This window comes from Gossypium arboreum, chromosome 6 (assembly GCF_025698485.1).
Source record: "Gossypium arboreum isolate Shixiya-1 chromosome 6, ASM2569848v2, whole genome shotgun sequence".
Lineage (NCBI taxonomy): Eukaryota > Viridiplantae > Streptophyta > Magnoliopsida > Malvales > Malvaceae > Gossypium > Gossypium arboreum.
In genome coordinates, this window is record NC_069075.1 from 141,949,012 (window position 1) to 141,972,706 (window position 23,695).

The 23,695-nt window shown below is 27.8% G+C and overlaps 2 protein-coding genes across 2 annotated transcripts; one reads left to right on the forward strand and one right to left on the reverse strand.

Annotated features, from left to right (window-relative positions):
• Positions 1-5,561: 5,561 nt before the first annotated feature.
• Positions 5,562-9,234, forward strand: LOC108480779 (lysine histidine transporter-like 8). The gene is made up of 5 exons (XM_017783876.2): positions 5,562-6,000; positions 7,178-7,311; positions 7,401-7,828; positions 7,908-8,039; positions 8,638-9,234. Exons 1-5 carry the CDS (start codon positions 5,621-5,623, stop codon positions 9,121-9,123), a joined length of 1,560 nt encoding a protein of 519 aa, XP_017639365.1. The 5' UTR covers positions 5,562-5,620; the 3' UTR covers positions 9,124-9,234.
• A 1,670-nt stretch (positions 9,235-10,904) lies between these two features.
• Positions 10,905-14,209, reverse strand: LOC108480403 (ent-kaurene oxidase, chloroplastic-like). Its single transcript, XM_017783394.2, has 7 exons — positions 13,980-14,209; positions 13,717-13,877; positions 12,449-12,610; positions 11,980-12,372; positions 11,752-11,913; positions 11,487-11,681; positions 10,905-11,392 (listed from the first exon to the last, which is right to left on the reverse strand). Exons 1-7 carry the CDS (start codon positions 14,101-14,103, stop codon positions 11,081-11,083), a joined length of 1,509 nt encoding a protein of 502 aa, XP_017638883.1. The 5' UTR covers positions 14,104-14,209; the 3' UTR covers positions 10,905-11,080.
• Between the last annotated feature and the right edge of the window lie 9,486 nt (positions 14,210-23,695).

Consider the following 23,695-nt stretch of genomic DNA (forward strand, 5'->3'; position numbering starts at 1 on the left):
AATTTTTTTACCTCAATCAATACTTTAAAAAGTATATTTTTTAGGTGACTAAAATTAAAGCAAGTTGGAAGTTGGGTGACCAAAATGAAAGTGTGAACATGATATGACATGTGCAAGTTAACTACAATTAGGGAGGGATTCAACGGTTGGGTGACTAAAATGAAAACGCCCTAAAAGTTGAGTAATAAAATTGCAAAGATTTCTTTTTGGTTACTCAAAATGAAAGCACTCTAAAAGTTGAATGACCAACTAAAGAATTTATCCCAAATCTTTTTTTTTATCATATCACATCTTTAAGTGAGGCTCAAACTTAAGTACTCAAAATCTCAATCATTCCAAATGCAATTAAAGGTTTATTGTACATCATTTATAAATCAAAATAAGCTTAAGCTTTAAGAGAGGAAGAATTGAACACAATTGGATTGTAGTTTATTGGGTTATTATTATTATTATTATTATCAATATTATTATGGGTTTTGATCAAATTTGTTCTTTTTCTTTTTTTACATAATATCGGAAATTATCAATAGTCTCTCCTCAACCCATAATAAGAAACTAAAGCATTTCAGTGCACTTAAACCTACTCCCTCCTATATTGACAATAATACCCATACAAATCGAATTAATATTTGATGTTTTAATATTATTAATTTAATTAGAAATACATGCTTGATGGATCACCTGCCATTTTTTCTTTAATGTCTTTAACTACTAATAATTTAATACTAACATCAACTTTAAAAACATTTATTATTCACCTATCAAGAAATGTTAATAATACTATTAAACACTTCAACAGAATCTTTGACCAGCTTTTAGTAATTCAAAATATTTATATTTAATTAAATAAAAATATAAAACAATATTCAGAGTAAAACAATTTTTAAAATTAAATAAACAATACTTTCATATTTATACATTGTGATACAATATTTGATAATTGTGAATGCTTCACATGGTTGTATTGAGAAAAGTAGAGGTGAAGTGAGAAATTTTTTGGGTAAAAGTGTAATTTTATCTTATATTAATTTAAAATTTTATAATAAATGATTAAAATTTAAATTTCTTATTTTAGGGGACTTGATGTGATTAGCTTAAAAGGTTGATATTGAAATAATGTGATACGATACTATGAGATTGTAGTCATTCGAAGGTTAATGAAACAAAATTATGTTATATATGATATTGTTTAAGTAAGCTTCATTTGGCTAAATGAATATGAACTTTATTTATCGCGAGGATGAATTATTGAATAGGTATAAACAATACACAAACTTAAGGGTGGGCAAAACTCGATTCGATTTGAAAAATAAAAAAAAAAATCAAATTGAGTTATTCGAGTAAACTCAAATAAGTAATTCAAGTTAGAGTCAAGTTAAATTTTACAATTGAATAACAAACTTGTATAAATACCCTTTTGGTCCCTGTCAATTTTGAAAATAAACAAATTGGTCTCTCTTTCAACAAAATTACAAAATAATTCAAAATAGTTTTAAAATAAAAAATTTATAAAAATTCAAAATTTATATTTTTAAAAATTAAAAAATTAAAAATCTAAAGAATATATAAAGAAAATTAAAACTTTAAAAATTTCTAAAACAATAAATATGGAAACCTAAATAAATAAATTAATAATTCAAGTTTACCATACTAAAGTCTTTTATTATTTTTATTATTATTTTGCTTTGAATTTTTTTTCAAATATATAAGGTTTCAAATTTACATGCTCTAAATGAAATTAGTTATATTGTAACAATATTTTAATTTGACATATATAAATTTTTAATTTAACTCGAATAATTTCACTCAATTTGATTGGACTTGAATTTGATTTAGCTTGACTCGACTTGAAAAAAATTCAAATCAAGTTAAGATGATAAAATATGACTCATCAACTCAGTTAACTCGAAATTTTTTTTGCTCAATTAGACTTGATTCAATCGAACATTCACCTACATAAACTTATATAGAGAAAAGTGTTAATTTTTTCAAGATAATGTGGGTCCATGAATAATCTATTTGACATATCGATATGACATATGAATAATTTTCATTTTTTTTCCTCTCAAAATTAACCAGGAATATTCAATTTTACCAAGCATTGTCAAAGTTGAAAATGGATATAATTTATTTACAATTCTAAAGCAAATAGTATGGATTGGGATTTGACTTGGACAGCGTTAAAATGCAAAATGGATTTGAGGTACATAATAATGTCCAAAAATAAATGTAGCAAAAGTCAAATAGCAAGCATCTTTGAATATGTTTGTCATCCTATACCACTTTCATATAATAAAGGCAAATGCTAGGGAATAATATTTTAAGCTATTTGATTTTGACTTTTGTTTCTAGTCATTTCCAACTTGATTTTTTTTTATTTTAATAGTTAAATTATACAATTTGTTTATATGAATTCGTGTTATTATGCAAGTAAATTTATATTTAGGGACACGTGAACTACTCTTAACCACTTATAATAATCATAACAAAATTTTACGTTACCCTAAAACTATTAATTTCAATATGAATTTAAACTTGACTCAATTTGATTTAATTAATAAAATTAACAATCTAAATTTATTTGACTAAAATTTCAAAAAAATTCTCGTCTGTTGGATTAATAATCAAGAAGTTCACCGTCTCAAATATAATCTGGGTTCAAGTTGTGCTTGTCACGTTGTTGTTAGAATTTTGTCATTCTCTTATAATCTACCAAAAAAATATTTATATGATATATAAAATCATTTACTATGTGACAATTTTTTTTTTTAAATTGGATGATTGCTAATAAGGCTAATATGCGCATGCTTACCATAAAAACATAATTAAGCATGCTGTTTTACAATAATTAGTAGTGCTCTACTCTTATGGTAATAAATTTAAGGATAAAAAAATTTGATTTTTAGCAAAAAAAAAAATATGTTTTTTAACAGTGGTCACGCGCGGTGATGTAATTATCAAAAGGGCAAGACATTTTTGGAGCAACGCCACGCGAGACGGTGGCACGTGCTTATGTCGGTAAAATCTGACAGCTTTGGTCTCGGATTCCAGTTTTTTGTTTTTTCAAAGTTACCGTCACACAAAACATCGATGACTGTGCTTAGTAAATAGACCACTTTCCATTTCCTCACGCGCTCTTCGAGAACCATAAATGATTTTAACGATGAAAGTAATAATTATTTTAAAGAAAATCGTTTACGAGATTTAATTTTTATATTTTAATTTTAATTGATTTACTAATTAATTTAAATAGTTAATATAATTATTTTTTAATTAAAATGCGACTTAACTATATATAATTTAAAAGTAAATTTATAAATTTAAAATGTAGAGATTAAATTCTTAAATATAAAAGTAATATTAAATTTAAATGTACGAAGTGTAGAGACTTAAAGTTACAATTGTTTGAACCACTTAAGGTATCGATTCGATAAAGGCATCAGACCAATTGACTCGCAAACCAATACGTATCAGTTGAACTAAGTTAAAAAATTGATTGAGCTGATTTTTTTTATTTTTTAAATATTTTTTCTTAATGATTTATTCAAACAAACTATATGTGTCAATGGACAAATTCGACTATTGATTTAGTTTTAAAATCTTGCTTAATTACTACATAAATATGAAAATAATTTTTCATAACATAAACAATTTTTTCCTAATTGTTAAATGATCTAAAATAATAATTTTAAATATTTAGTTAACATATAAATTTATTGTCGCTCCAACGTAATTAATCGGATTTCCAAATGATTTTAATTATGTGATTGAATAATAATAATAATAATAATAATAATAATAAATCCTTGTTATTAATTTTCTAAACATATTAATAATATGATTTTAATAAATATATATTTTAAAGAATTTTTATGTAAAAGTATAGTATAGATTATAAGTAATATATATCCGATCAATTAAAATTAAAATTAACTCAACATAAAATTATTTTGAGCTAAAAATCGAATATATCTAAATCTAAATTAAAATAAATTTAGATAGAACATATATGTAGTGAGACATAAAATTAGAATAATTTAAGAAAGAACACAAAATGACATATTACATATGAAGGGATTTGGATTTGATATTCAAAATTCCAAGTATTGATTCAATAGACTAGATACGACTTAGGTCGGACTTAAACAATTTTTTTTTAAATTAATTTAAATAATAAAAAAATATTTTGGAATAAGACGTGGGGAAAATGAGCGTAGTAAATTAAGCAAAAGACAGGGATTTTGTTAGTTAAAACTGAAAATGATTTTAGGACAAGTGAATTTGTATCTTAGTTAAAACATACAGTGTCGTTTGCTTACAACTTGTGAACTTAAAAAAGGCTGCGACAGTGCTACCCCATATAGAATTGGTCAAATTCTGTTATTAGACCCTGTATTTTGTATAAATTATAGATTTAATATCTATACTTTAATTTGATCATTTTCAGTCCTGTACTTTTAGAATTTGAAAATTTAGTCCTAAGCAAATGATAACTATTAAATCCATTAAGCTAAATGCTGTTTTTGTTAAAATTTGATCTGTTAAATATATTATTATATGTGTAATGCTAAGTCAATTTGTTAGTTTCATATATATTACTCATAAAAATCAGTTAAAAGATTTAAGGACCGCCGTTTGCATTAAGACTAAAATTTTAAAATTCAAAAAATATAGCCATTAAGGATAATCTAATTGGTGAATGTAGATTAAATCTATAAATTTACGCATAATATAGGACTAATAACATAATTTAACTAAACAAATTTAGTTGTTACCATTGAGTTACTAAAATTGATCAAATTAAAATGCAGCTACTGAATCAAAAATTTGCACAAAATACAGGGTCTGATAGCAGAATTTAACCAATAGAATTTCACGCCTAGCCTTAGTTGCCTCAAAGTTTTAAGACAAAGTTACTTTCTTCTGTAACGCGCCCCGACATCGCGTGATTCTTCCCTGTCCCACCACAACCGTAATACGCGCGTACCAACACCATTGGACCCTATAATATTTTTCTATAGGTACCTATACTTTTCATAAATTTATAATTTAATTTATATATTTTATTTTTCAAAATTTAATATTAAATTTTAATATTTTAAATACAATTGTTAATTCTGTTAATTTTCTTTTTGTTAAATTGGTTGATGACACTTGAAAATAATAAAAATAATCACTTAATAGCAATTCAACTAAAAATATATGCCTAATAAAATTAAATTCAACAAAATAATTTAAATACTATTAATAATTAAATAAAAATTTTGATATCTAAAATATAACAAAATTAAATTTCGAAAAATAAAAAATTAATTAATTTTAAATTTACAAAATTTTATTTAACCTCAAAATAAATTAATATTTAATTATCATGTTACTTGCAGTCAACCCATCAGTCAAAGTCATACACTCCAGCACCACCATATGATTCCATTTATCACCTAGATTTTATACAAAAACTACATCACAACCGTTCATTATTCATCATTGTCGATCAACGGCCATGATTAAAAATAATTATTCCCTTTTATTTTCATTTTTAGCCAATTTTATTTCACGTACTATAAAAATCCGACGAACAAAACACCACCTCCCCCACTTCACCTTCTCACTCACAGTCATGGAAGAGAGACCGGAAACGGAGTTAATATCGATTCCGGCGACACCACGTGTATCTACACCGGAGATACAAACGCCGTCAGGTCAAAGGTCACCGCGACCAGCTTCAAAAGAGACGAAATCATCGGCATGGACACCGACGTCGTTTATTTCACCAAGGTTTTTAAGTCCAATCGGAACGCCGATGAAAAGGGTTTTAATCAACATGAAAGGTTATTTAGAAGAAGTGGGTCACCTTACTAAGCTTAACCCACAAGATGCTTGGCTTCCTATTACCGAATCTCGTAATGGGAATGCTCATTATGCTGCGTTTCATAATCTAAATGCTGGTGTTGGGTTTCAAGCTCTGGTTTTGCCTGTTGCTTTTGCGTTTTTGGGATGGTATCAATATCTTTAAACATTTTTGCTTTAAGATTATATATACTGGCAATGGCAATGACAATGGCGATGTTATAGGATTTTTTCAGCTATGTTTCTTGCTTGTTTATCTCTATTTCTTGCATTAATATCTGTCACTCTTTTTCTGCTTTGGAATCTCTTGTATTTGACTAAATGTTTATGTGGGATTGTGGGGTGGTCGTAAGTTATCCTTTATTATTATTTTTTCTATAGTTTATCATAGATTTGAATTGAAAGTAGCATTAACGTAGAGGATAAGATCTAGTGGTCCGGTTTAGTGTTAATTCACGTTGCATTCCAAAGTAGACAGCACATGTTAAACGATATTGTTGGGAGAGGAATTGAGCACGGAAGATTAAGGAAAGGGTTAAATCACTTTCTTTTCTGTTCAAGTTATTCCATGGACTTAGTAATTGTCTCATATTAGGGTTTAATTTTTTTATTTTATCTAAGATAGTCATTGAACCTAGCAATTGTTTCACTGGTATAAGTTAATTCTTGAATTTAACAATTGTTTTCGGTTTAACATTTTTTATCCAACTTAACTCCTTGAAAACCTAAAAGTTTAAGCTTTAACGTGAGAGTAATTGTCAAATTCAAGCCCTAATATGAGAGTAAACGCTAAATTTAGGAACTAATTTGGATAAAAAAAATTTAAGCTCCAATGTGAGGACAATTACCTAATTTAGGTTCTAATATGATAATAATTACGGTTCAAAGGTTGAAAGATTAAGTTGTAGGAAAAAAAAATCAGATCCTAATGTGAGTTTTTTTTCTAAATTTAGTCTCCAAACAGTGATTTAACCCTTAAAAAATATATGGTCCACTTATTGTTTTCTGGTTCTTTTTGCGTGATTAAGCTGTGGGGTAGGGGCCTGCAAGGCGCTTCATTTTTTATTATTACTAGTTGTGTTGCTTTTTCCTGGTTCATTATTATGATCCATGATGTTCCATTGCTCATGATTTTGTACATCATCATATCAGCTGATAAGCATTGTTGCAAAAAAAAAAAACTATGCTGTCCTGCCATTGTTGTGGGTTGGACTGAAATTAATTTTCATTGGATTCTTTTTCGAGGGAACAGAGATTCTTCCCTTGTCCAATATATTGCAGATATGTAATAATTGTAACAGCAACTTGATTTGTTTTGTTTGTATAGGAGTTGGGGTATATTGGCTTTAACCATAGCATATTGTTGGCAACTTTACACTTTATGGATTCTAGTTCAATTACATGAAGCTGTACCAGGAAAGAGGTACAATAGATATGTTGAGCTTGCACAAGCAGCTTTTGGTAAGAACATTAAGCTTAAAAAAACATGTCTTTAATGTTGTTATGTTAGTTGGACACGGATGTAATGTGTAATGTTCTTTTTGTTGTAGGAGAAAGGTTAGGTGTTTGGCTTGCTTTATTCCCAACGGTTTATTTATCGGCAGGAACTGCAACAGCTTTGATTTTAATTGGAGGGGAAACTATGAAACTGTTCTTTCAAATCGTTTGCGGGCCACTTTGTACGTCGAATCCTTTAACGACGGTGGAGTGGTATTTGGTGTTCACTTCGTTGTGCATTGTCTTGTCTCAACTACCTAATCTTAATTCAATCGCGGGTCTTTCTTTAGTCGGAGCCGTGACTGCTATTACGTATTCGACTATGGTTTGGGTGCTTTCTGTTAGCCAAGAAAGGCCGCCAACGATCTCTTATGAACCTCTCTCGTTTCCATCTTCTGCCGCTGCTTTCTTCTCGGTAATGAATGCGCTTGGAATCGTAGCGTTTGCATTCCGTGGCCATAACTTAGTCTTAGAGATTCAGGTATATGCACAATGTGTCACTCGTTTTTACTTTTTACCCATAGTTCTTTGTGTTCAACATGTTTTCGATATCGTTTCAGGCAACAATGCCATCGACGTTTAAACATCCGGCTCATGTTCCGATGTGGATTGGAGCCAAGGTTGCTTATTTCTTCATTGCAATGTGCCTTTTCCCTGTTGCCATTGGAGGTTTTTGGGCTTACGGTAACCTTGTAAGTAACTAAATAGGATTTTTCATTCAACTATAAAAAGTAGTAGTTTTTAAATTGGCATGATAGCAACTTTAACCCTCAATATTTATAAATTATATCAATTTAGTCTTGAATCTATAAAAGATTAACTCTTAACATTTACACGTTATTTAATTTGGTCTTTTTTTTTTAGTTTTATTTTCCTTTGTGATATTGACGGTTAGTTTTAAAAGAATAAGAAAAAATAAAATTATATGATCTTGAATTTTTGGGTTTTTCTATTTTGTATATTTTCAATAAAATTTAGCTAATAAATTTGTTTTTCAAGAAAAGTAATAAAATTGCAAAAAAAATCAAATTGCACAATGTGTAAATGTTGAGGGTTAAAATTCTTTTTAGAATCAAGACTAAATTGACACTATTTATAAACATTGAAGGTTAAAATTGCTATTATATCAATTTTAAAAGCTATCATCTTTAGCTTAAATTGTGGATGACTATTTTGTAACTTTTCGTAATCGGGTGATAAAAAAAAATTACTACTAGTTGGATGACCACCTAGTATAGTTTATCTTTTTTTCGGTACCTCGAGGTAACGCCATTCTCTATGTCGGTTCAGATGCCATCGGGAGGGATTTTAAACGCACTTTATGGATTCCACAGTCACGACATTCCAAGAGGTCTTCTCGCGCTAGCTTTCCTCCTAGTAGTATTCAATTGTCTAAGCAGTTTCCAAATATATTCAATGCCGGTTTTCGATAGCTTCGAAGCTGGATACACAAGTCGTACAAACCGCCCTTGTTCAATCTGGGTTCGGTCCGGTTTTCGAGTTTTCTACGGATTCGTCAACTTCTTCATAGGAGTAGCATTGCCGTTCCTTTCGAGTCTGGCCGGACTATTAGGAGGACTAACGCTCCCGGTTACGTTCGCGTACCCGTGTTTCATGTGGGTTCTAATAAAAAGACCGACTAAATATAGCTTCAATTGGTATTTCAATTGGATACTTGGTTGCCTTGGTATTGCTTTTAGCTTAGCTTTCTCCATAGGTGGTATTTGGAGCATAGTGAATGATGGTCTTAAACTGAAATTCTTCAAACCTAATTAAAAAACAAAGTCTTTTTGGATGTTTGCTTGTTTGTCAAGAAACATGTTTTGAATGTTTGGATGTTTGAAATTAATGTTGTTGAGGGTGTAATATTTTTCAAGTGTCTTAAAATTCTTTGTAAAGTATTGAGTTGGGTTTATTTTATATATACAATATATGCATTCCTTTTTTCATTAAATCAGATAAATGTAGAATGTTGTATGGTTAAATGCAATGAGAAAATTAATCTCGTACGTTAGGTTAAAGAGTAAATTTATTTTTTGTTAAAAATTTTGTTTCTTTGTACAATTAAAAACTAGCATAATTAAGAGAATAATAAAACAATAACTCTTAATTTTTAACAATAGAAATGAATAAAATTTTTAATAAAATAATCGATTTATTTTTATTTTAATATGTAAAAATTAATTTATTTTTATTAAATAAAAGAAATAAAATATAATTTAATTTTAATACAAGAGCCGCATGAAAGTATGTCATTTTTATGAGGTTAATAGACCCGTAAACTGCGGGCAACATGTTAGAATGCGCATGCAACAGACATGCGTGGTCAGTAGTGTTTCATTGTGACTGTCCTGGTACTGTTCTTATGTATGATCACATTATAGATGATGGAAAATGATGAATCTACTTGAAAAAGTTGCATCAATGATTTAAGGCATGTTTTAACTTGAAAAAAGGCATGTTAAAGTTTTTCATAAACTTGATTTTCTCATAGTATTTTAAAAAGTCAAATTATTATTATTTTTATTGAAAATATAATTTAAAATTTTAAACACAGCAGTTTGTATTATAATTCACATGTATTTCATGTTTGTTTTTAATATTTTTATAATTTTTGTATTATTTGTTAATGTGGTATATAAGACAAATAATGTCATATCAACATAAAGTATATATAGATTGCTACACGGGGTTTCCATACCATCTTTAAAAATTAATGTTTTAGTTAATATTTTCGTTAAAAATGTCGATCTGACTCTTTTTAAAAGGTTAATGATTTAATTAAAAAAATTGACAAAAGATATAAATGTTAAGGGCTAAACTTATTATTATGCCTTTTTTAGAAATTGTGAGTATAGATTATTTAGGTTTAGTGTCATTTTGATTTTGGGTTCTAGTCAATTTCAATTCAAATTTTTTCAGGTCAAAGTTATTTAGGTTTAAATTATTCGAGGTTTGGGTTATTCATACTTGCCAGTTGCATTGTTTTGAGTTCAGATAATTTTGGATTTTTTTCATTTAATTTTTTTATTCAATTTTGATATTTGAGTTCGGGTAATTTCAAATTATTTATTCAAATCAATTCGAGTTTAAATCATTTTAAATTTAATTATTTCAAATTAAAATTTTTGAATTTGGATTGCTTCAAATTATTAAAATTAAGTGGGTCGAATCTAGAGATGGCAATGGATAATGCAAATTCAGATGTTTGTGGACATCCAACTTGTTTCTTTTTGCATATCAGATAGTATTCAAATTAAGATATTCTAATTACCATCTGCAACAAAATTCAAAGCGAATTCAGATATTAATTATTAAATATCAATTATTCAAATCCAATTATTATCCACTTAATTTTTAAAATTTTATTTTAAAAATATTTATATACTTGAATTGGTTAGACCATCGGTTCCTCGGTATGTTCGGTTCAGATTATTCATTTAAATAAATAATAAAAAAAACATTTAACAATATTAAAAGCCATTTCAATTGATTTAGTCTCCTAATTAAATAATTAGAACTAAAACATTAGAGCCCAAAAAACTAAAATGAATGCATTATTTTTTCTGTAAATTTGATTTCAATTCTAGCAGTGATTGCAACCCCATAATCCAATGATGATGCATCAAAGCAAACCTGTATAGACTTTCATATTTATCTATACATATAGCTCAAGTTCTAATTGTTCCACTGCAATGTTCAAAGCCTGTAAGAGATCTAACATTCATAGTTTCTAGTTTCTTGGTTTCAAGACAGCAAGCAATGGATGCAGTTTCTGTGAGGTAAGGCCGACGGTGTCGACTTTCTCCTCTTCGCCATCTTTCAGTTGCCACTCGAATTCCTGCACCAATCTACCTATTGCACCACAAGCTAGCAACATTGCTTGAAGTGAACCGGCACACGCCCTTTTCCCAGCTCCGAACGCCATTGTCTTTTGCAAATCCAATGGGTCGTATTTCTCGTCGAGGAACCTTTCCGGGTTCCATTCTTCTGGGTTTTCCCAATAGTTCTTGTCCATGTTACAACCATAGATGTTAACAGCAATCTGTTCAAAAATGTACGTTAATAGCAAGGTCCGGGAACAAATTCACCGCCATATGGCTGACTGGCGAGTTTAAAGAGGCAAAAAAGAAACTAACCTCACTTCCTGCTGGTATATGATACCCTCCAATTTGTGTGTCTTCATGCACGTATCGTAACGGAACTAACGGCGCCGGACTATGTTTCCGAAGAGTTTCATGAAAAACGGCATCCAAGTATCGGATTTGTGAGAAGTTTTCTTCTTTAACCTTGTTGGAACTGCATACTTTTTGGAGTTCGTGATAAAGACGGTCCTATTTAAGATACGAGAAAATTTCGGAATCAGAGATTGAGCGGATTAGTATAAAGTGATGAAAAACGAACCTGTCGGGTCGTATCTTTTGCAAGTTGATACATTGCCCATTCTGTTGTGACTAAAGTCGTATCCGCTGTTTCGATAATTGTCTCCCACAACAACATCGCTAATTGGTCCATTGTAAGTGTCTTTGCTTCGGATAATAAGTAATCAAGGTAACAATTCACTTCCTGGATCATAGTTGGTATTAGAGATTACATCTCGAATTAGAACATGGTAAAGGAAATCGAAATTACCTCCCCTGCATCGATTCGTTTCATTTGGTCTTTGATTAAAGCATTCATTAATGCCATCCTTCGGAAATGTTTCCGTTGGATATTCATTTCGAAACTTTTGTTCGGAATCCATCTCAAGTATGGGAAGAAATCACGCCAATCTACATCGATAGCGCCTTCCATCATGTCCATGACCAAAACTTTATGTATCTCTTTCCTCGACAACGTACCGATCTCCTCAACGTAAATCGACTCCACGTCTTTACCTAAAGCTTGTTTCATCGCTAATCGGAAAAGTTCGGACTCGAATACTTCCCTAAAGTTGATAGGTCTTATAGGATCTTTCTTCAACGTATCGTGCAATTTGCTATATATGTTCTCGATCATGGTTTCTCTGAGGTGACGATGTCGTCTCTAAGGTAATACCGAAGAGTAAAAAAACAATAATGGCAATCGAAAACAAAAACAAAAACGAGAAATTCGAGTAAACCTGAGCGTTTGAACCCAAAGTATTTGTTAGTAAACAACGTTTAGCGAGCTTGTGAAACTCGTCGTAGTCGCTTGTCGCGACCATACATTTATCGAATGTGAGGATCTTCAAGGCATTTGATAGCTTTCTTGTTGAAATGGATGAAAATCTGGTCACCATGGCCTGTAAGGGACGAATATTAGTAAATCAAATGATAAGTCAGAAAAATTTAAAATCAAACTTTATTTATAATAATGCATAAAATTATAGACCCTCGTTACGTTGGACTCGGAAAAATTAGTTAATTTTGAGAATAAAAAAGTATTTTTCATTGACTTAAATGAGAAAAAGGAGTCAAATTATATTTTACCTTCTTTACTAAAAAACTGAACATTTTTAACGGAAAGGCCAATTTGTTTTTTGATTTAATGTATAGAGATTAACTTATCGATTTTTTGAGTAGAGTGAGTAAAATGTAACTTTTTAAAATCAATTGTGAAAGATTGTATGTAATTTTTCTTTTGGAATTTTTTTGGAATAATGCGCTTCTTGGCACTCAAACTCACGATCTCCTGTCCTGACAACAATATAATGCCAATTGAACTAAAACTTAATTGGATTTGAGTATTTTAATATCAAATCATTTTGAGTTTTTATTTGATTAGGAGGAATTACATGCTGTCATAAAATGTGTTGTTTTTTTTTCTTTAAATATTACCATAAAATTACTGGTTTTAATTATTTTCAAAATTTTAATTTAATTCATTTAAATAAAGACTCAACTCGAACTCAATTTGAAATGATTTGAGTATGAAACAATTTGAACTTTGAAAAATTCAATTCAATTGTCGAATTAGAATGAAAAGCACTAGATGATCTAACTTACAAAACCAAATTAAACCCTACAAATCTGAAATACTCAAATACGAAACCAAAACAAATTTTGGTCCAAATATCTTAAAAAAATTATGAAACCCAAATTAATTTAAATAAAAATTAATAACTCGAATTTTAAAAATAATTTGAATCTAAAATAAGTTGAGTATAAAACAATCTAAACTTTAAATAAATCAAAGTCAAAATTATCTAAACTCGAATTAATTTAACACTAGAATGAAAAGCACTAAATAATCCAACTCAGACAACTCGACTCTCGAATGACTCAAACACAAATCTAAACTTATAAATAATTGAAAAAATTCGAATTAGAAACTAAACCAACCTTGATCAAAATATTCAAGGAACCCAAAGATTAAAAGCACAGTAAGGAAGAAGATAAAAGTGCGAACCTCTTTGGCCGTCTCCGGCGAATTGATGACGATAACGGTCGAAGCTCCAGTTCTGATAGAATAAACCGGTCCATGTGTCTCTGCCCATTTCGTAAACGTCTTGTGAGGCTTCTTCTCTTTCAACTGCAGCAAGTTTCCGACGATCGGCAACCCTGGCACCTCTGCAGCAACAACAAAACAACAATCCCAGCAAGAGTTTATTTTTAAAAAAAAATTTTGAGGGTTCAATAATATATATATAGGGTCTGTACGTATATATATACCAGGGACGGTTGGGAGGGTGTTGGATCCCATTTTTCGACCGGAAGGAAGGAACCTTTTAAGGAAAAGGAAGAAGATGAAGAAAGGTACGGCGGCGACGGCGACTGAGTTGAGAGAAGGCAGCATAATAGTTAGTTTAAAGTACTGAGTATTGATGAGTATTGATGAAACCAGTCGTGGTGGTGAACTTTATAGAAATGGACAACTTCACAGGCTTTTTGTTTTATTTTATTTTAATATTTGTTTAAGAAATATAAACAAAAAATGTTTTTTACCCTTTTAAGAAAGTTGCTAGTAAATAGTATTTTGCTGATTTAATTAAAAATAAGTAAATTAATTTATGTAATTTAAATGAAAAAATAAATTGATCATTTTATTAAAAAATTTATTTATTTTTATTGTTAAAAATTAACTGATTGATAGAATAATTAAATAGTTACACATAGTGTGTTATGTGCACGTCATGCTGACATACATGAATCGATTTTTAATAGTAAAAATGGATGAAGTTTTTAACAGAAAAATCAATTTACTTTTTTATCTGATGTACAAAGACTAATTGGTTCACTTTTTAGTAGATGAAGCAAAATATAATTCGACTCATATTACAAAGGTCTCCGTGGTGATTTTTTTGACAGTTATATGGAATATACATGAAAGTTGGGGAAAGATTAGAGTTAATTGCATCAAGCATCCTTGAAGTTATGATTTGGGTTTTAAATTAATCTTGAATCTGAAAAAAAAGAAAAGAAAAGAAAAAGTAATTGACTTTTCAAAGTAGTCATTAAGTCTTTCTGTCAGTTTAATCATCCGTTCAAGTGTTAAATTGTTCAAATCTATATATTTTAGGAAAATTTTGATTTTCATAGACTTTATATAAAATGTAAAAGACAAAAATACGCTCATAATTATATTTATTACATTATAAAGGAATTGATCTTTTGGTTATTTCTCGGCTAACATTAACTCAAAAAAAGGCTTAAATTTAGTACAAAATAGATTAGAGCTATTTTTTTAACGACTTAGATCCAATTTGTACATATGATAAGTATAGAGGCGTATAAAATTCGATTAATGTGTTTTTTAAGTACGCTACATGTCATATTTGAGCTAACATTTAATATCTGAACTATATATTAGGTTAAAAATAGCATAATTGGTATGATATTGATAATTAAAGGACTCCATTGGAAAATTTTCAAATTAGATTACCAATTAGAATCTAAATTAGAAAGAATATGGTGATTATGGCTAAGATATTAATAATATTAAAAGCATTTTCTAATTTTGTTTTTTCCCTAAACTTTGCCTTGCTCTCTGAATTAATTAAAATTATAATTTTGTTTATACAAATTTAATAACAACATTGAATTTATTATCATTTAAAATTGTAAATATAGTTTTAAAATATTAAATCAATAAATTATTTTTTCCCTTATTTATCATTCTAAATAATTAATGAAATTTTATCCAAATTTAGTATTCTACTATTTTGAGCAAATATAACTTATTTTGGTCTAAATAAATTAATTAATGGCATGAACCTAAATGAGCATGCTAAATGCTTCAAGTATGAACCTAGTCTCATAAATAACAAAATGTCAGGGACTGAATCTGAAATTAGTATATTATTCATTATCCCAAATGCTCACCAACATTTTCTGTCTGGACATGTCTCACCATGATGATACCCATAGACACTTTTCATATGTATATACATATAGTGACAAATTGGATGCTAGGAAAATTTTGGAATCTTATATATAGTTAGATGCTTTATATATCTTGTGACTGTGAATTTTGTCATTGGGAAGTAATCAAATGAATAAAATATACAATTTTCTTTTTTAGGGAATCTTCGAGTAATTTTGAATTTGAGATTAATTTTTATCGAGTCTAAAACGATCAACGTAAAGTTTCTTCAACAAATAATTTTTCGAAGTTTAAACTGGTGTTTTCATCCTTATAAAGGTGATGCTAGTTAGTTATATAGTGCTTGATTTGTTCATTGATAAAGTTATTTACTCATAATATGAGATGATTCAGACAAAAATATAAAATTTAAAAAATGAATTAAGCTTGAACTTTAATTTTTCAATTTTCGTAAAAGATAAAAATGGATGGAATTCATAATTATTCCTATACTAATGTATTAATGTCACTGTTTTTATTAAACAAAATGGGTTTATTGTTTTAAGATTTTAATAAATGAAAGGTGGTTAAAGTATTTGGGAGGTCCTTATATTATGGGGATTCAATTAAATTAGTTTATTTATTTATTAAATAAATTGATTTAATCCATATATTGTGAAAAGAATCAAATAAATCCAAATCGTAATATTAATCCATACACGTTAAAAAGAATCAAATAAATCTAAATCGTAATAAAGTTAATATTTCTTGTATAAAACATGTCTTGAAAATTATTCTTTTCAATTGCAGTTTGATTTCAAACAAAAATTTTATTTATAGAGCAATAAAAACTTTAAAAATGTTAACTCCATTATGTAGTAAATGATATATTTTAAAATAGTAAATGTTAACCCTATTCAATTCAGCTCTAGTTGATTCTTTTAACAAGATAAGAACTAAATTGATCCATATAATAATTGAGAGATTAATTTAATTTAGTCTTTATAATTGAGAGACCTTTTCGATACATTCGCCAATAAAAATTATAGTAATTAATGATATAGAAGTATAATTAAATAAATAATTAACATATCATAAAAATTTAAAAATAAAGAAAATCAATTTAATCGGTTTAAATAGGTTTTTAGTCCGATTCAACCTGTTTATATAAGTATAGATTAATTATATTCAATTATTTATTAAAAGAGGGCTTTTAAGTAATTTACTAATCGAGTTAGTGATGAGTTGACTAGCGGCACCAATTTAACAAGATAATTTATATAAATATAGATATTAATTTTTATTTTATTTTTATATAATGATAAATTTAGTATTTAATGTTTACTTTTTTTGGGGGTAAATTTGACATTTGTTCTTTCTTTGAAATAAATTTAGTCATCAACGTTTAAAAAAAGTTAAATTACTTTCTTTTAACGAAAATGTTGACTAAAATATTATTTTTTTAATGATGTTAACGTGGCAACCTGCACGGAAGTCCACATGTAATTCATGCTAACATAATACTATTTGTCTTATATAGCCACATCAACAAATGATTTAAAAATAAAAATAAAGTTTATAAAAAAAAAACATAAAGTACACGTGAATTGTCATGTTAGTTGCCATATGTAAAAAATTAATATTATAGTTAGTATTTTTGTCAATCTGACTCGTTTTGAAAGGATGATGGTCAAAATCGATTCCTTTTAAAAGATTGAGGTCAAATTTAATTAAAAAATAAGGACCAAACTAACAATATATGTAAACATTAAGGGTTTAAATTATGTTGGGGCTTTTTTTTTATTTATGGAAAGTTATTGGGTGATTGAATTGGATGAGGCCCAATCACATAGGCTCAGGGCTTGTGGCTAAGGCATTCAATAGATTGGGTTCGGCTTGTTTGTTTATTTCCTTGAATGTAGCCCAAACAATTTGGATTCAGAGTCTAGAGAAATAGAAATACAGCTATAGTTTTTGCTCTAATAAAATTTGGCTCAACTCGAAAATACGATGTGATGGATTTAAATTTAATTTAATTTAATTTGATCATAAAAAATAATTATTTAGATTTGTTTAACTCAAATCTAAAAATAATTAAAAACCGGAATAATCTAAATTTAGAATAAGCCCAATTCAAAATAATCGACAAATAAGTTTTCTTTTTATTAATTTATCGACACTTCATCAGCTCTAATCTTAAATCCTAAACTTGTATATTACTGCCATTTTAGGGATTTCAGACAATAACTAGTTCAAACGTTAAAAGGTTCAAAGAAAATTTCAAACATGACATCATCGATAACAGACAGAATGAATTTTATTTACTTTTTGATCTAACGGTTGAGAGTATTATGTTGTTAAGAAGTTATATTGCATGCAAATTTATCTAAAGCATACAAATAAGAAATTTTCAGTTCTGAAAAACCCAAGCATTTTTTTTCCTTTTTTTTTTTAATTTTCTTTTGGTACATTGGAATTTTCACTTTTTGTCTTTCGGACCCTTTGATATTGGGAAATTTTCTGACCAGTTAACATTATTTTATACTTTTTTCGTTTCTACCATTTTTTTGGTTTTGTTTTCTTCTCTGTTTCTCATTGCAAGTTGTTGTTTTGTCTGAATCCTGGAACTTTGTTTCTTAAGAACACTGAGATTTGTAGGTTTTTTTATTATTATTTAAATAATGAAAATTAAAAATAAAGAAAAGTGACCCACTATCCAAAGCAACATGTCCCAATATTTTGTAAGTTTTTTTTTGGAATAAACAATATTTTGTAATTAAAATGGATCAAGAAGAAGAATCATATGATTATAATAATGAAGTGTAAAAGATAACAGAGGGTTCCAACTATGATCAAAATTTGTCTCAATAATTGGTTTCTTCAACGCATCAATTATGTCCTTTTTCCTGTCTTTATTTCTTCCATTGTTTATTAAATTCAAGGGTTTAATTATATCATATGTTTAATTGACAGACAAAATCAGAAGGGAAAATCATATTAAATTGAAGGGTTAAGCGTGGATTCAACCTTTATTCATTTCCCATCGTTATTGTTTTAATAATTAAGAGGATATGTCGATTGTGTCTTAATTCGATTAATATCGATATTATTATCAGTATAGAAGAGCGTAAATTTGAGTGCTTTGAAACACGTTATCCTCCTATTCAAGGTTAAAATAATCTAACTTTATAACACATTATTCGATTTTCTAAAGTATTTATGTCATATTACTAATGTTTTTCTATCGATCTAACTATTAATTTGAAACTTAAATACTAGTTCGAATATAACATAACATATTTAAAAGTTTTATTTGTAAATTGGTGCTATCAAACTATACCCTAATTCACAAAATGGTTTTTTAAAGTTTTTTTTTTGTCAAAATCGTCCTAAATTATTAATTTCTCCTATTTTATCATGATATCAACTAATAAGAATATGACAAATGTTACCATTTTTATTGGATGCCAAATACTTTTTTTTTTTGATAAAATGGATAAAATTGATGTTTAGGATTATTTCTGACTCCTCCATAAATGGTAAACTATATCACAAGTCACCAAACTATGAGCCTTTTGTTTTTTCATCCAACTATGAATTTTTTAAATTGGTCACCTAACTATGGATTTGTTTCTTTTTTTGTCACAGAGTTATGCTTTTTTTAAATTAGCCACTCAATTAATCAAGACTGGTTTTTTTTATCAATTTCCGTTGATTGCACTATGGTTCATAGTTGGATAACCAAAAAAAAAAAATGACCCATAGTTATGATGTAGTTTACCCAAAAAAAAATACTATGAAAATTGAGATATAGTTTAGGAACAAATTTACTTACAAAACTTGTTTAAAACACGTGAATTAAAGTTTAAATATGTTTGTATAGATCATATGAACAATTTAGATTTTTTTAATAATTTCATTTATTATAGGTTCTAATCATATCAGTTCTTTTTGACATAATGTCTAAAACTACCAATAGTCCCTTCCCAAATCATAAATAGAAACATAATGCGTTTCAACGTACTCGAACCGACGTCCTCCTGATGTATTAAAAGAAGAAAAGAAATAAAACTCTTAAATTTTAATTGTATTTTCTTAAATATATCATATCCAATTTGTTCATATACTAAATTTTGAAATTTAAAAAAAATTAAACCTCAAGATTCAATAGCTAATCTTTACGAGGTTTCTGGGATTTCTTTTTTTTTTTTTCTGCCCATTTTCTTGAAAGGTAATTGGAGCTGGTAAGATCATGATTTTGCAAAAGGAAATGGCCAAAACATAAAAAAATAAATTAAAAAAAAAACATAGCAATGTAAGTGTTGTAATAAAGAAAGAAATGGAAAAGACAGCACCAACCAACATTTGCATGGCTGTCTGTCTCATCTCGATAATTAAAGAAAACAACTTTAAAGAGCCTCAGCATCATCCCCAATGGCATGGATATTGATGAACTTTATGCCCTAAAAGATTTAAAAAATTCATATATGAAATGGACATTATAGGGAAAGTGATTCAAACTAAAACAAATTTTCAACCCCTCCATTGCTAATTTTCTTACAAATTTTAAACATATACACCTCTATCTAGCATTGAAAAAGTATAAATATAATACAAAATTTTGAATCTAACACAAAATTTTGATTTGATTTTGTTAGAGTTGTGACCCGAATCTCATCTTGATTCGGTTTAAAAATTTTGAAGTGTAGCTCATTCGATAAAGAAATAAAATAGAGAGGTAAAATAGGAGATTTGTGAGGGTGAAGGACCGACGGTCGAACAAACCATGCCGCACAAGTTGAATTTGTATAAGACTATACTTCATCTATTAAACATTGATTATAACAAGGTTGTTTAACCCTTAAAATGTGTTTAGTCGAAAACCTCTTGTATTGTGGTTTTTTCAACATTAGTAAATTTTTCATCCTCTACCTGTGATTTTCTTGATAATGATTTTTCACGTAAAATCTTCATCAATGTATAATATAACAAATTTATATGAACGTAAATTAGAGTTAACCCGATATGAACTTAAATATACATATTTATTTACTTATTTCATTTAACTCAAACTCGAATTGATCTAGAACCAAATTAATCTAAACATAAAATAACTTGAACTCAAAATGATATCAACTTCTAACTGGAGTGAAGTAGAGGCGTAGACAAGGGCGGCAATGACCTTGACCCTTAAAATGATAAAATTACCTTGTAACCCCTTTAAATTTTTAAAAATTACACATTAGTATAATAGAAAAATTACATTTTGCCCCCTAAAAATTATGATTTATCTTTGATCCCTCATAAAGCAATTTATAACCATTTTAAGCCAAGTTATATTTTCGATTGGTCGGTTTCTTTTCTTCTTTTCCTTTTTTTGGCTTGTTTCTTTGTTATTTTCTTCTTTTTTGCTTGTCTATATTCCTTTTGTTTCTACTTTAATATCATTATTCAAATATTTGTCTAAATACTTTAAAGAGGGATTATATTATTAGATACATTCAAATTAGGAATTGTGTGATTGGGAGTTGATATGAAATTAAAAATTTTTTTGGGGCCAAGCTAAAGTATTTGTAGTAAAATGACTTAATTGAAAACTTTTAACTTTTAAAAAAGGTCAAAATGTAAATTTTTTTATTAAACAAATAGGCTAAAGGGATTAAATTATACTAGATTATGGCACATCTTGTGCGCGAAAAAAACATGTGAAAAATATATTTATAAAAAAAAACATGGTAAATTAGTTCCTGTACATTAGATCAGAAAGCAAATTAGTCTTTCTGTTAAAAAATTCTATCCATTTCTACTGTTAAAAATTAGTCCCTGTATATCAAAATAAGGTACATACGACACACCACGTGTAACTGTCTGATTATTTTATTAGTCATACCAGTTTCTACCAGTAGAAATTGATAAAGTTTTTCACAAAAAGGTCCAGTTTGCTTTTTAATTTAATATATAGGGACTAATTTATATTTTTTTATAAAAATAAAATATAATTTAATTCTTAATATAGGGACCTCTATAATAATTTTACCACAAAAGAAAACAAAAGAATCTAGATTTTGGAAATGATGATAAAACATTGAGAGAAAAAAAGAAATCATTAAAAGCCAAACAAACTTCAATGTTAAATGTTTGCTGGAGATTAACATAGATTTAGGGTTTAATTAATTGCATTGAAAAAAAAAAGATGACTGAAAATTTCGAGGTCATTAATAAAGAAAAATCCTTTGACAAAGAGGAAAAGTAAAAGCTTAATACTTTAAAGTTGGAAACTTTAATGTGTTAGTTTCAAAATTTTTTGTAGCTCAAAAATTGTTGATTTGGTTCATTTCACCTTTCAAATCTAATGAGTAACTTTTGAAATTATGAAAATCCTATTAGATAAATCAATGGTTAATTGATGAGAAAAAGGACTTAATTATGAACTCTTTACATAAATGGATTAAATCTGAAACTTTGTTAAAGTATATGGATTGATGACAAATCTCTACTATTATTAAATGTATATTACAACTTTAAATAAATCTTAACATGGACAAGATTAAAATTAATTGCGAAAAAACGTACGTTTATCTTTCAACTAATTCAATAAATTTTAACATCAAATAAAGAGAGAGCGAAATAGAATGAGTTTTTGTACGAGAAGACACATATTTTCTCTTTTTCGATAATTGATTGAACAAATTCAAGATTACCTGTACATATTCAGAGTTCTTGACATAGCTTCATCTAATGGTTCTAAGGTTTTCATTTTTATTTTTAAACCACAACCCTAGGTTTAAAATAGATCGTATTATTATAAGATTCTATATTAGACGACATCATATTTTTTATATAGTTTTTTTTCCAGAGGAGTGTCAACAGGGGTGAAACTCGGCATCCTAAAATGAAATTTTTTTCATTTAAGCCCTTTAAATTCTTTAAAAATTATAAAGATATAGACTATTAAAATGATTAAATTACATTTTTGCTATCGTAAAAATTACAATTTAATTTCGACCTCTAAATTTTTTTTCCTAATTTCAACCCTGAGTGTCAAATCATATTAATCTTAAGAAATGAAAGTAAATGAGATACCAATTAATAACTTAAATTTCTATTGCTTAACTTATAACCTTTAATCTCTAAAGTAAATGACATTAACTGTTTAAACACATCCTCCAAATTATTACGATAAAAACAATATCAATAATATTAAGATACCGTAAAAATATATTATTTGATTCAATACCTATATTCATAAACTCTTAAACTTTTAAATCGTAAAAATTACGTATTTAAACACGTTTAAACTCACATTAATAGTAAATTATCAACAGTTGAAATGTTTCATTTTCCATATTCCAAAGAACCAAAGGTCAACGACAGAGGTTAGTCACGTGGTTTGAACTTTGAAGTTCTCGAAATCTAACACATCCTTAAAAGTTTTGATTATGTTCATTGTTTGGTCAATAGATGTTTATCCCCAAATTATCTCATCATCAAATAGTCAATTATGATAAAAATAAATAAATTATACCTTTAAAATAAATATTATTGTTTTATAAATAAAATAAATTTTAGGTAATTTCTTAATATTAATTTCATTGTAAATTCTTATTATTTCTATTTTTTTTTTGAAAAATAAATTACAAATCAAATATCAAGTATTAAAAAAATTCAACACATAATCCTTATCAACCAACCGTAAACCCGGTTCTCTGTCTCGCCTAAGCTTAACTATCATGTCTATTATTTGAGAATATATTGAAGATTTCAACGACTCAGAAGCTTTAAAAACAAAAAAATTCTTCTAACTAAAGTAAAATTAGAACAAATGCGAACTCCTTCTTAAATAAGGTTAACAGTTTCAAGATTATTTGTTCTTTTTGATACAACATCTAAAATTAGGTATAGCTTCTCCTTAATTTATAATAAAAGAATGCTACGCTTCAACGCACTCAAATCTACGTCTTTCTGTGTTGACAATAATATCGATGTCAATCGAACTAAGATTTAATCGACTTTAATATATAATATATAGATATAAATATTTATAAATAACATCATATAATTTTTTGTATAATAATAAGATATTAAA

Coding starts and splice junctions, on each gene's coding strand:
- LOC108480403 (XM_017783394.2), bottom strand. CDS start 14,103: ATGCTGCCTTCTCTCAACTCAGTCGCCGTCGCCGCCGTACCTTTCTTC. Junction 13,878..13,979: donor CACCCTCCCAACCGTCCCTG/GTATATATATAC, acceptor TTGTTGCTGCAG/AGGTGCCAGGGTTGCCGATC. Junction 12,611..13,716: donor CGCCGGAGACGGCCAAAGAG/GTTCGCACTTTT, acceptor CGTCCCTTACAG/GCCATGGTGACCAGATTTTC.
- LOC108480779 (XM_017783876.2), top strand. CDS start 5,621: ATGGAAGAGAGACCGGAAACGGAGTTAATATCGATTCCGGCGACACCA. Junction 6,001..7,177: donor GCTTTTGCGTTTTTGGGATG/GTATCAATATCT, acceptor TTGTTTGTATAG/GAGTTGGGGTATATTGGCTT. Junction 7,829..7,907: donor ACTTAGTCTTAGAGATTCAG/GTATATGCACAA, acceptor ATATCGTTTCAG/GCAACAATGCCATCGACGTT.